The 14,011-nt window shown below is 39.3% G+C and overlaps 1 protein-coding gene across 6 annotated transcripts in view; it reads left to right on the top strand.

The window, feature by feature from the left end:
- WWC3 (WWC family member 3) overlaps window positions 1-14,011 on the top strand; it is a 62,412-nt gene that overhangs the window by 31,684 nt on the left and 16,717 nt on the right. For 5 of the 6 annotated variants that reach the window (XM_053387250.1, XM_053387251.1, XM_053387249.1 and 2 more), the window contains 5 exons: window positions 2,218-2,460; window positions 3,201-3,290; window positions 4,310-4,884; window positions 11,996-12,116; window positions 13,481-13,555. In XM_053387250.1, the coding sequence (XP_053243225.1) occupies window positions 2,218-2,460; window positions 3,201-3,290; window positions 4,310-4,884; window positions 11,996-12,116; window positions 13,481-13,555 (1,104 nt within the window). The remainder of the gene's footprint in view (window positions 1-2,217; window positions 2,461-3,200; window positions 3,291-4,309; window positions 4,885-11,995; window positions 12,117-13,480; window positions 13,556-14,011) is intronic. The other variant, XM_053387252.1, reaches the window with a different exon arrangement.

Genomic DNA, 14,011 nt, shown 5'->3' with positions numbered 1-14,011 from the left:
TCATTAACCGATATTTGTTAGCTTATAAACCTCATTATAAACCTCATTTAGTTCAAAGGTCACTTAACATGCCTGATTTCCAACACTAAATGCCAGGTCATTTAGTTGACCTCTAGGTCTGGTCATGTCAGCTAGATAAGAGGGAGCATCTAGAGTGGGGCAGGATGTCAAATGGGCCTTGAATATTATGACTAGTAGTTTCACACCCATTGAATATAGATGTAAGTCACATCTAAAAGTTTGTGTCTGCAATTTTGTGCCTAAGTATAAGAATAGTTGTTTAATGAAATGTGTAATTAGTGTTTCCCATCAAGGATTGGCAAATCAGAGAAGCACTGCACTTTTTTTTTAATGATTTAGCACGGTAAACTAACACAGAACAAAAGGAATTGTCTTGACATCACCTGCTGCTGAAATAGATGTGGAGCCAGTTAGTTGCTTGAGTAGGAGATCACAGGAAACTCCATGTAAAAGTGGGAAACACCTCTAAAAATTGGACCAAGATCATTTATTGTAGGCATGCAATAAAATAATAATCGGAATTAGTACATAAATCTCTCCTTTTCAGAAAAGCTGTAGCTTTTTGTATCAAATATATAGTAATTGTATTTAAAACCATGTTTAGGTAAGAACTCAGAGCACATTTGCTTCTACCAGTTATCTCTGTGGTCACATTCTTCATTTATCATGCATTCCTTCCCCTTAGCTTGCTGGCATTTCTGTACGGCTTTTGTCTCCACAAAATATTTCTGTGTTCAACCTCACTTTGCTAATGAAACATCTATTGCAGCTACACAGTGTGGGTGTAGGAATGTGCTGCGTTTGGTTTAAATCTACAAGCTACTAAATTAACATGTTGCAGTACATTAAAAATACTTTTGTCAGGCTCCTGTTTATCCAAAGTGATGAGAAAGCAAAGTATATGTGTCACCATTGGAGTTGAGAAAATTCTTCCACAAAATAGAAATTTGTGTGTGTGTGCTTTTTCATTAGACACCATGCTAAGAATTCATGCATAATAATAAATAATAAATTTTATTTATATCCCGCCCTCCCCAGCCGAAGCTGGGCTCAGGGCGGCTAACAACAATAAAACAATACAAAAATACAACACAAACAACACTCTAAAATCATTCATTATAAAATTAATTAAATTCAAGCCACTGGCCACCATTGGGCCAGAGCTCCGCGAAGATTGCCGAGGGAGGGAGTCAGGCTGTGCCCTGGCCAAAGGCCTGGCGGAACAGCTCTGTCTTGCAGGCCCTGCGGAAAGATGTCAAGTCCCGCAGGGCCCTAGTCTCTTGTGACAGAGTGTTCCACCAGGTCCTTTACTGTAAGCAATGTCAAGGAATCTAAAATAATAGACTTAATCATTTAGTATACCAAGGATAAAGATTTTTTTCTGTAGTAGATAGTAAGCTGTTTGGACAGTGTGTGTTTTCTTAGGTGTTCTGTCCCATGGTCATTTTAGCAGTTCTAAACAAATGCATTTATTTATTTATTACAGCAAATATTATTAATTTGAATGAAGTCCTGATGTATTTAACTGAGGTGGTAGTCTTGAAACTAAATTTTACTGTTTTTTGTTTTGAGTTCCAAATTGTGTTACGTTTCATTTTCCATTTTGGGATGTAGTTAGTCTTCAGACAACTTTCTTAATGGAAAATGTCACTCAGGATAATAGAAATTCAATATCGGTGTTTTCCCTCTTTTTTTCCCTGCACCATGATAGTACAAATTCATGTTTGCAAATCTTTTTCATGGGATGCGTAACAAATATTTTTGTGGATGATAGATGCAAACATTTCCCCTGATTTTACATTTCTTTCTGTCAAAATAATAACATTTTTTCAGAAGATTCCAAAGTAAGTAAGAATATTTTTATGAACATGTACGGTATTAAAAGACAAAGAGCCTACTGCAAAGAAGTGGAATTTGCAGTAATGCATATTTTTGAAGCTGCTTTGGAAGGATTGATATAGATGATCCAGCAGTAGTAAAGTTATGAGAGTGCTTTTTAACCAGTAGCACATAATGCATACAAGTATATGGAACAGTATTCTTCAAGCTTATCCTGGGTTTTCCAGAAGCTTATGATAGCAGATGATACATGTGTGGTGTATATTTTAAGGACTTTCATAACTGTACTGTAGAGATTTTCCTTGCTTTTTCTTCTTCTGTAAGTTAGTAATTTCTTGGTGGTCCTTTGTAATGAAGGGTTTTCAGTATCCAGCAACAGTTGGCTCTGCATGATCATGAGTCTTGGCCAGGGATGGTAGAAGCGGACAGAGACCATCTTCAGCTCATCAAAGAGAAAGAAGCTCTCCTACAAGAACTGCAGGTCATAAGCCAGCAGCAGAGGTCCCCGGAAGACATGGATCGTTTAGAGGAGGAAAAGAGGAGGTTGGAGGATGAAATCCAGCAGGCTCGGGCCACTTCTTCTCATGGTGCAGCCGAAAGGTTTAAGGATTTAATTATTTTGTTAGATGCTATGGGGTATATAACAGACACATTGGGATAGTAATGAAGTTAGGAGGCTATACTAAAATAGTGGATACTTGTACTTCTTAACAAATCCTACTTAGCTCTTATTTGCTATGCCACATTTTCTTAAGTTTCCAGAGCTGGTTTAACTAACTGACATAGTACCAGTCTAATTCAACTATGCAGGGACGCGGGTGGCGCTGTGGGTTAAACCACAGAGGCTAGGACTTGCCGATCAGAAGGTTGGCGGTTCGAATCCCCGTGACGGGGTGAGCTCCCATTGCTCGGTCCCTGCTCCTGCCAACCTAGCTGTTCAAAAGCATGTCAAAGTGCAAGTAGATAAATAGGTTCCACTCCAGCGGGAAGGTAAACGGCGTTTCCGTGTGCTGCTCTGGTTCGCCAAAAGCGGCTTAGTCATGCTGCCCACATGACCCGGAAGCTGTCTGCGGACAAACGCCAGCTCCCTCGGCCTATAGAGCGAGATGAGCACGCAACCCCAGAGTCGGTCATGACTGGACCTAATGGTCAGGGGTCCCTTTACCTTTAATTCAACTATAGAGGTAAATACTACGTGAGTAATACCAGTTGCAGTTATTGTTTGTTTGCTTGCTTGCTAGTATTTTGTCAAGCTAATATTTTATCTGTCACTAAATAGAACGTTGTTTTTTTATTTTTCTGTTGTTGCAAAGTAAGAATACTAGTTTATTCTATTATAGGATACTGTTACAAGAAAAGAAGAACTGTCTGCTCATGCAGTTGGAAGAAGCAACTCGTTTAACATCCTATTTATGCTCGCAGTTGAAGAGGTTAGTTCTTCAGAGAAATTGATTCTTGTGTTTATGGCAAATCATGACAGTTGGCTTTCCAAAAAAGTAAAATTGACCTAGATATAGTCTCATAGTTTCATACTCTAAATGAGACTGAACAGGTTACCTTTACTTTTAGCTATATATTGCTAGCATATTGCTTCAAGGCAATTTCAGTAGATTAGGAATATGATTTTATTTTTAACTCCTAAAATCCAGAAAGCACTCTTTAAGTTTCAGAATACAAATACGGATCGACATAGTAATGATACAAACTTGGTAGGCTGTTGGCCAATTTCCTAAATCTTGAGGGTTAGCTGTATATTTGATTAGAAGACGACAATGACTGATGATTATATGTAACTGATTAATATTTTTCATTTGCCAGTTAATTAAATCAAAAGCAATAATATTTTGTAAGCATATTGTAAGCATTTATTAAGAAATACAGGCATTTAATTTTGGACCAGACTTTACTTAGTTACAGACTTTGAAACTTAAAAAGACTGAATTTCTTGTGGGAAATTGATGACAGATATTTGAAGTACTGGTAACTTTTTATAACAGAGATCCTGTTAAGAAACCAATCTGAGAGTAACAGAAAGTGAAGAAACGAATACAGTTGAAAATAAAGCTGAGAAAACGATACAGATTTCATTGACTCAGTTTGCATGTAAAATCAAACTTCAGGCTTATATGTTCAATCCTACTCCAAGGCACTCTACTTCTTTCAGCTTGGAACTACTGAACTTTGTCATTCTATTTAAATTGGGACGCTTGGTTTGCACTTGCCATGCAACTAGCATTTCAAGCAGGAACAATGTATATGGGGGTGGTGGGGAGGGCTTAAACACAAACCATAGGCTGCTATTGCAGATGTAATGGCAAAGGATGGCTTGCTACGAAAGAGAGGTGTGGGAGGCCAGGAACAAAGGAGCTTGTGTGCCAAGGGCTGTCTGAACCAACCCATTGTGTTTAGCATTTGTGCAGATATTTACAAATGCATTTTTGTCTTCTAGCTTGTCTGCCAGCACACTAACAATATCATCTGGAAGTAGTCGGGGGTCATTGGCATCCAGCCGTGGATCTTTGGCGTCCAGCAGGGGCTCTCTCAGTTCTGTCAGCTTCACAGACATCTATGGTGTTCCTCAATATGAGAAATCGGACAGTGCTACAGAGTATGGGCAGCTTATGCGATATGACCCAGTTCCTGTTGATTCTCACAGTAAAGATGTACAGTATATTGAAACTATTGGACATTCTAGCTGCAGTAAGCAAAGGAGATCATTGGACACCCCTTTATCTTTAGCATCTCTGTCCTCACGGTCTTCTCTGTCCTCACTGTCGCCACCAAGTTCCCCCCTGGATACCCCCTTCCTACCTCCTTCTCGGGATTCTCCATTGGCCCAGCGGTCAGAAGGATATGAGGAAATGATGGGAACAGGTGCCTTAGAAATGCTCAGAGCTCAGGCCTCTATTTTGGGTGAAGACAAAGCACAAGAAACTGTTTCATCCAAGGCTCTTGAATATTCTACAGGCAGTGAAGGACTTCGAGAAGCAGGACTGCAGCTGACAAATGTTCCAACCTCTGGAGGTAAGTTTTTGGCTTTCAACCTTTTGTTTGGTTGGTTCTCAAAACCCTAAAATGCATGATATGCTTATGCCATAAGTGAGTTTCGTAAGTTTAAATAACTGCAGTGGCAGGAATTAATGAAACTAATTAAGTTGCCTAGGTGGTTTGTGAATATATTTATACAGCAATCTCAAAACTGCCCTTTATTTTGCTGTAACTAATTTGTGTTTTTCTCTATGAATATGGAAAAAAGCATTAGTGAAATCTGATCAGTTAGTGTTCCTGCTATAAAACTTGTTAATTAACATGGAATTACGGTAATATGTTTGGAGGAAGGCAAATTGTTGTTGCTTGGTCTTCAAAGCAGCAATTTTTTTTACTCCATGGTGCCTTGTTATGAATTTGACAGTTTTAAATCTTCCGGATTCATGTACTGGAAGAGAGGACCACAAGGGGACTGGCCATGACGCAGAATACCTATCAAAGTCATCCTTGAAAAACTTCTGTCAAGCCTTGTCTTTCAGATCTTGAAATAATGGTTTTTCAAAGTGTTTTTCATGTAATTAGGGTCTTTCGTCTTCACAGCAAAGTGAATAGCAGCCCAAATCCAAATAAAATTAAACCTGTGTTTGACTGAAGGGGTAAACCAGGGTTGAGGGCAGGATCACACATGCAAGTCTCGCACAGTATTTCTTTGCATGTTGGTATTACCACAAAAGTTGGACTTTTTTATAATAGTGTTCAATTAGAAACCTTTCTGCAAGTGGAAACTTTGCTTACCAGTTTATTCAATACGCACAGTTTTAAAGTGCATTCAACTGAATACTTTCTAAAATCTCATCAAGTCTTGCCTGTTGTAGGTCTTCCCTATATTCTTTTCAATATTGCATTATTTCTAGAGCTGAATAAAATTGTATGTAATAAATGCAGAGCCTAATATTTCCACATGAGTACACTTGGAATACATGTAGATTCTACTCCTCAGTTCCAAGTCTGCATTCTTGTGATAGCCATCTTTGATTCCAAGTCTTCTGTGCACATCCAGGTTATTGCCTCTTCTATGATCTTCGCTGCTGCATCTCATAGTAAAAACATTTCACACACGCTGGTGAACTATCATCCTGATTCATCCTTTTGTGGTCCACTTTAAACACGCAATCCTATTTTCTAGTTCTATTTTATCTTATTATTTTTTTCAGTTACCATTTCCCCCCATGTACCCCATATTTTTCGCTCTATAGGACGCACTGGACCATAGGTGTGAGAACAGGGTAAAAAAAAAAATTTTCTTGTTCTCCCCCTCTAAAACAAGGTGCGTTCAAGATACATTCACCAGAGCTTGTGGGGCTGGCGGTGGGGGGAAGCGCTGCTTTCCCCCACCGCCAGCCTCAAAGATCCCTGAAGCCTTTGGAGCGCAGCGCCCCGCTGCCCTGGAGAGGCTGTGCGCGCAGCCGTCCCCAAGCTAGAGCAGCGAGACGGACCTATCCTTCTCGCTGTTCTGGCTTGGGAACAGCCTTTCTAGCCTCTGCAGGACAGCTGGGTGAAGGCACCCCGCTGCCCTGCAGAGGCTTTGCGCGCAGCCATCCCCAAGCTAGAACAGCGAGATGGAGCGCTCCGCAGCGCTCTGTCTCCCTGTTCTGGCTTTGGGCTTAGCCACGCAGCCTGCATTCGCTCTATAGGACGCACACACATTTCCCCTTAATTTTTGGAGGGGAAAAAGTGCGTCCTATAGAGCGAAACATACGGTACTTTGTATACGTTGGAATCCCCTCAATTATCATTGTTTACAGAGTTCTCAGTTAAACGTACATACACATCTACATAGTATCATTCCAATCGAAAACGGCAAATTAAGGATTAACAATACAACTTGGCGCATGTCTAACATGCATATAGTCAGGCCAGAGCATATAGTCAGCATATAGTCCTCTTTCCTGAACCAGTATCCATCCATAAATCATGAAATTCAAAACCAGATATACCATGGTAGTGAATTCTTCCATAATGTTTTTTGGTGGCTTGACTATTCCACCTTGTCAAGCCACTAGTGTTAATAAGGTGGCTCCATTTAGCTATAAAGTATCTTCCTATTTTGCTCCCCTCAGTTCTCAATTCTTATGCTTTAGCTTTCTGCTAGAGCTATGATCTACACTAGGCTACCAATTCTTCAGCATAAATAGTGACATACATTCTGAAGGTTGTCCAGTCAAATTAGTCTCTCTATTGACACAGATGCATTCAAAGAATGTCAGGCTTCTGGGGACTTCCTCCAGCCTTATCTGGTTTTGGTCAAATGTTTAAACTTGCATTTGCTGCAGCCAATTAGCTTGTATTGCACTTAATTTGGCCATAAACTGCTCTTGGACAATATATGTCCATTTTCCAAAAAAGCCCCTCATATCCTGTATTCCCCTTTGGTTTCTATTTCCTATGCTGCCCGCACTTGTCCACACCTGGGGCTAGTCTAGGAAAGGTAAGAGTGGAGTTACTGAAATATGTAGCCATTTCCCCCCCCCAAGCTTTGCCCACAAAAAAAGGGTTCTCTGTTTGCCACAGCCTTCCTGTAGCATTCCCCCTACCCCCAAAAAAGAAAGACCTATATGATGCTGCCCGGACGCGGGTGGCGCTGTGGGTTAAACCACAGAGCCTAGCACTTGCCGATCAGAAGGTCGGCGGTGCGAATCCCCGCAACGGTGTGAGATCCCGTTGCTCAGTCCCTGCTCCTGCCAACCTAGCAGTTTGAAAGCACGTCAAAGTGCAAGTAGATAAACAGGTACCGCTCCAGCGGGAAGGTAAACAGCGTTTCTGTGCACTGCTCTGGTTCGCCAGAAGCGGCTTAGTCATGCTGGCCACATGACCCGGAAGCTGTACGCCGGCTCCCTTGGCCAATAAAGTAAGATGAGTGCCGCAACCCCAGAGTCACGCCTGGACCTAATGGTCAGGGGTCCCCTTTACCTTTTTACCTTTATATGGTGCTGCCAGTAGTGATCTAATTTAATAACTGCCTAATCCCCCTTTATTATTTGTATGAACAAATTGTTTAACTTGGCATGTTTCATAGTGCAGTTTGAGATTAAGGGCTCCCAGGACCCCTCTTTTTATACTAGTAAAGTGTTGTTCAGTTCACTTTGGATTTTTTACTACCATTCAAAGTTTTTTGCCAACAATGGATGGAAATGTCAGGAAGAGGAAGTGCAACAAAAGGGACATTTTTATCGCTGCTACGTGGCCTAGCCAAGTAAGGTTTAGTTTATACCAGGAGTTCACTCTCTGCAGGCCAAGCAAAGTTAGGAATCTTACTCCAGCACAGATTTATGCGGCCCCTAAAGCATCTGGTATTGACACCTTGCTGTGCAAAAAGGCTGCATTTGATAAGGTAAAGAGCATAAGCCATAGGCTTGTTTGTTTGTTTGTTTGTTTTGGTATTGTTTTTACCCTGGACTGTTAAGATCCAAATAACAAGCTTTGGAAAGCATTATTGAATTTAAACTTCCCACCCCAATGCCGGCTATTTTCTTGAATCACAGTTTCAGTTTGTTCTTAAATAATGGTTCATTTTTAACAAAAATTACAGGTTTGTCCAACTGATTTCACTATTTACTTAAATTATTCTTGTATTTTGTTTCTCACGTGGCACAACAGAAAAATTTGCTGTAAGTGAACTTAGAATTTCTTCTTGTGGTGGGTTTTTTTCTTCCTGCCTGTAAAGCCCAGTGTGTGTGTTTGTGTGTTGTTTGTTTGTTTGTTTTTGTTCTGTATTGCGTGCATGTTGGGAGGGTGGAATATGCGCTCCTTGATTTCATCCCCAAAAATTCATATCTGTAACCATTATAGCCCATTCATGTTGCTGCAGTATTAACTGAATTATTTTCTATTTAATAGCCACTATTGACTACTGTAATAATGTTCCGTGTTTGCAGCTTAAATTGCTGTCTTCAACATGTCTGGTAAACTGTGGGTGAGGATTTACTATTTCCTTATTTTTGGAAGGATTTTTAAAAAACTGCCATCAAAAAGTATTTTAAACCCCAAAAATAGCAATACTTTAAAAGCTATTAAAGTAACCACACATTCTTACTGCTTGGTGAATCTCTTTCTACAGTTTTAGTAACTAAAATTACTTAACTTGATGGTAGTTTTTCTGTCCACTAACTAATGTCTCAGGCTTCATGATAATTAAACCAAATTACTCTATATGACATGTCACAACTGGTTGTGGGTATATCTTTATACAAGGACTTCAGATCACTGAACTGTCAAATTAAGTTCCTATTACTATATACTATATACTATATACTATAATTACTATATACTATAATATGCTAAGGGACGCGGGTGGTGCTGAGCCTCTAGGGCTTGACGATCAGAAGGTCGGCAGTTCGAATCGCTGCTCCGGGGTGAGCTCCCGTTGCTCGGTCTCAGCTCCTGCCCACCTAGCAGTTCAAAAGCACATCAAAGTGCAAGTAGATAAATACCGCTCTGGCGGGAAGGTAAATGGCGTTTCCGTGTGCTGCTCTGGTTCGCCAGAAGCGGCTTAGTCATGCTGGCCACATGACCCGGAAAAACAGTCTGTGGACAAACATCGGCTCTCTCGGCCAGTAAAGCGAGATGAGTGCCGCAACCCCAGAGTTGTCTGTGACTGGACTTAACTGTCAGACTTTACCTTTACCTTTTTATAATATGCTAAATTTCAGAGGTTTTGTCTGCCTGCTGCATGATATTTCAAATCTTGTGCCCTTTTTTTTTTTGGTCAAGCTGTGTTTCTGCTAATACTTAGTAAAAGGCATGCTGATAGGTGGCACCTACTTTAATTTTAGTGGCATTGTCTTGTTAATTCATTTGAAAGCATCAGGCAAAATAACTTCAACTGAAACATTTATAACATGTTTGCAACATTTTCATATTGCATCTTGATTCTTTATTATTTTTTTACTGTTATATAGCACAGTATACCTTTTTCTTTTTTCTTTTTGGTGATCTCCAAGGTACAGTAGTCAGTGAAAGAGTCTTTTAGTCTGTCAGCTTTTTGTGACTACACAGGCACTTCTTCAATTTTCATTACAATTCTGTAAAAATTATATAAATTTGCAGAACTTTATTACCATATAGGAAAGATAAATTCAGGTAGTGAAGCTCTCCTCAGTTCCTTTGAGCTTTGCAAAGATTGGAAAAATCAGATTTGTTCTTTCCTCTGGTGGGTTGGAGTGAGTCCATGCAACATAATGTTCTCCATTGTCAAGGCAGTTCACCAGGAAACTGATCAAAAGGGGGATTGTGTTTCCAGGTTAAAAAATGCTGCTAACCTTAATAGTGTAGATTAATTGTAAAGTATTGCAAGCATAAGAGAAATTACTAGGGCTTGTTAGTCTACTAGGATCATGTGGTGGGACATAAAGGTAACACTTACTGGGAAAATAATAAAAGATACAGCAAAGGACATTTATTGTTTTGATTTGTTGATACTTCCCCCTTGATTCCTTGGGTGCTGCATTCTACTCCTCCTTGCAACTGTTTTAAATGAAATATTGCAGGGCAGGTTTCCCTTGGTCCACTAAGATTGCACATACTTGTGCTGCACACAATTGAGTAAATACATACATTAAATGCATAGTATATTCTCTTGCCACACATAGCTGACGTATACCAACTAGCCTCATAGACTAGTTGCTTAGTGGTAGTTTATTTACAGCCCATAAACTAGTAATCTCACCTAGGACTCTGATGTCTAAATCTCATGTGTATCTTATATGAATATATTAATATAGTTATCAGCACAGATACAAGCCAAGCTACGTGTAGTCAGTTATATACATCTCAAGGCACTATTTGGAACACCTTTGCATGTATATAAAATTCAAGAATGGTACTGGAGCTTCTACTTTTTACTGAGGGCATAGTCTTGAGGGCACATGTTGCAACTACCTTGCTGAAACTAAGCAGGTTTGGTCAATCCCCAAAATGGTGACCACCTGGCAACCCTACAGATCTACCTTGAGGGTCAAAGTTGAAGGAAGGCGTGGCATAAGTGTACTAAACAACTGCATAAAACAAATGCCCACCTTTTGAGCTGCTTTCCTACTTTTCTGACTTTTGAGAAAAATAAACTGTCTCTATTTGTATGTATCCTGTCTCAAGTGAACATTTTCGTAGTTTCCATTTGAAAAATCAACTCCTCATGTATCCTGCCTGTTGTGCACGTATAATTGCTGATAGTCCTTTATGTCTGCAAAGCTGTTATGGTATTGCTGTTCATATACGTTGAATTCCAAGTAAAAATGAAGTGTAACTGTGTATTTGTTTGCTTTTGCTCCAATCTTATTCCCCTCCCCCCGCTTTATTTATTTTTAAAAGTCTATTTTGGACTTGAAAGTATATACTAGGTCAATTACTACCTTAAGTTACTTGCACTTAGCTTTCATGAAAACCAATGGGATAAATTAGTCACGACTTGCCTTAAATCTCTCTTATTTCAGTAGGAACTAAATCCAATTTACTTAATCTGGATCTAACCCATGGTTTATAGGTTCCATTAGTAAGCATGAACGTATGTAGCAATTACGGTATGATTTATATTCACAGAACCTTCAAAATAAACCCTGCACTATGCAAGTATCTAAATAACCTGTTTAATTTATGATTAGCTTGATAACAGGAAGACATGTAATATTAGATTGCTTGAATCTTGTTTGAAGCAAGTTGATCTATAGCACATGCATAGTCATGGTATGGCTTGAAGGCCACAGTAAATATCAGTGAATTACACCAGTGAAAATGGAACATATTCTTCTGGTTTTCGCAACATTGTCTCTTAACTGTCTGCTCATTTTTTCAATAAACTGCATGAACAGTATTGTCTTTGCCTCGTCACAGAAGAAGTAAGTGACACCATCTAGACATAAATGAGAATGTATTTAATGATCAGCTAAAATGAATGAGACTCCAGTGTTAACTTGTGTTAGTTCAGGCCAAGAAGTGCCTTCTGTTTCTTAAGGGCACTTTCTTAAAACTTGAATAAACCACGGTGCCTTAGTGATATATAAAACATTTGTATGGATTGAGTTTTGCTTCTTCAAAATAATAATAATAATCATGTATGAATGAACCTTGTCTTTGCTGTTTTCCCATGTTGTAGCTGTGACCCTACGTGAAGATAGTGCTAGAAGGTCAGAGAGGAGAGCCAGGCGAGTCTCAGCATGTCTGTCCAATTATTCACTGGCTAGTGACAGTGGCGTGTTTGAAGCTTTAAGCAAAAGGTCAGGTTGTATAAATGTGTTGTAAATTGGAACTGTGCTTAACATCCTTCCCTTAAAAAGCAACAAAAAACACTTGGTAAAAAGTCTTATTTATATATACACTACTGACTAATGGCTAATTCTTTAAAACATTTTAGTTAGGTAGATTTTTTTACCTGGTTCTCTGGCTGCTTGATTACTATTGTGCTCTTTCCTTCCTTCCTTCCTTCCTTCCTTCCTTCCTTCCTTCCTTCCTTCCTTCCTTCCTTCATAACAGTTTAGGGTCTTGCAAACTCCCCCCCCCCAAGCTAGTTAAGATATGTTTGGGAGGGAAGGGGTGAGGGGAATAAATCAAATAAATAAATAAATGCTTTTTAATTTGAATAACATGGATGATATACTCAACTATTACACAACGCTTCAGCTAGGTTGCTCCATGGGAAGGAGGATAAGACAATCACATCATATTGCACCATTCTTCACTAGTTCCCCTGGTTCCTGTTGTGTTTCAAGGTCCAATTCAAAGTGCCAGTTTTAGCCTTTAAAGCACTAAACAGTTATTTGAAGAACCACATGTACTCATATGAACTTGCTTGGGCATAGATTCATGCCTCGTATGCCTGCCTGTGAAGGCAGTTCATTTGTCAGGCACGAGTAGCAGGGCCTTTTCAGTGGTGGCTCCCAGAGGACAGAACACCCTCCTTCAGAGGTGTGCAAGGCCTCTTTGCTGCAGATTTTAAAACAGGTTTTAAACACCCACCTGTTTTTGAATCACCCTTTTAAAACAAAGGCCTCTCTGTTAGTTGTAGTATCTGTCTATGATACTTGTTTCAATAACTGGTAAATGTTGGTGCCTTTATCTGCTTTGGCTATTCGCGTGTTACTCATGAGTAGGGAGTGACTGTGTTTACTTGGAGGCCTTTCCCAGCCCTACTTGGAATTGTCAAGAATTGAATCTGGTACATTCTTCATGTAAAACATGGGCTATACCATTCAACTAAAGCCCCTTTTCTGAAGGGCTCAAAATATGCCAGGCAGCTAGAAATTTGGTGATGGTTAAAAAACTGTCCAGGTTTGCATGCCTGAGAATAAAATTATAGTTCATTATTTTTTAAGGTGAATTTTTTATGGTATATTTCGGCAATATACCACAAGATGTATGCTTGTAGCCATCTCTTGTTAACATACAGTGGTTCCCATAGAGTTTGATAATACATTTGAAATGTAAATCTTACTTTTGATGGAAGTTCATAATCTAAATAACGAAGTTTAATAAGCAGTAGGTAAAGTGTGCATTGTTCATACAGAATAGCTCAGGCCATTTGTGGTAATGAAAATACAGCTCTACTGCTAGTTTTTAAATTGCTTTTTCTCTTATCACATAGGAATGAGGATATTGAAGAATCACTTTACAGTGATGCTGTCAGCAATGAAGAGCCCAAAATGCAAGTTGGATTTCTGTAAGTCTTTTCTTTTCTTTTCCTTTCTTTTCTTTTCTTTTCTTTTCTTTTCTTTTCTTTTCTCTGGTCAATATTCATTGTTAAAATTCAAGTGTATGCCATGTGTGCAGCGTCCTTAATGGTTAAATAATTTTGAACTTTTGGAGCACAGCTAAGCTGCGGCAGATCATCATTTCAAAGAGAGAATACTCCAAAAGTGAGGAGAAAATTACCAGATCATGTTTGGTAAGGTGTGGTATTCCAGTTCTTCTCTACTAGGGTTGGGCGATACCAGCTTTTCAACATTGCGATGTATCACTAGCTAAACACCGCTACATAGTGATACATTGTGATGTTGAAAAGGAAGGCCATCGCCATTTCTAAGCGGTATACATAAAAACAAACTACGCACAAAATGAAAACAATAAAACAAAACAATCCCCCCCCAACCTTCTGGAACAAGAAAGCCTTAATTAT

The sequence above is a fragment of the Podarcis raffonei genome, chromosome 4 (assembly GCF_027172205.1).
Source record: "Podarcis raffonei isolate rPodRaf1 chromosome 4, rPodRaf1.pri, whole genome shotgun sequence".
NCBI classification, from domain to species: domain Eukaryota; kingdom Metazoa; phylum Chordata; class Lepidosauria; order Squamata; family Lacertidae; genus Podarcis; species Podarcis raffonei.
The sequence above is the reverse complement of the archived record's forward strand: the minus strand, read 5'-3'. Positions and strand labels throughout refer to the sequence as shown.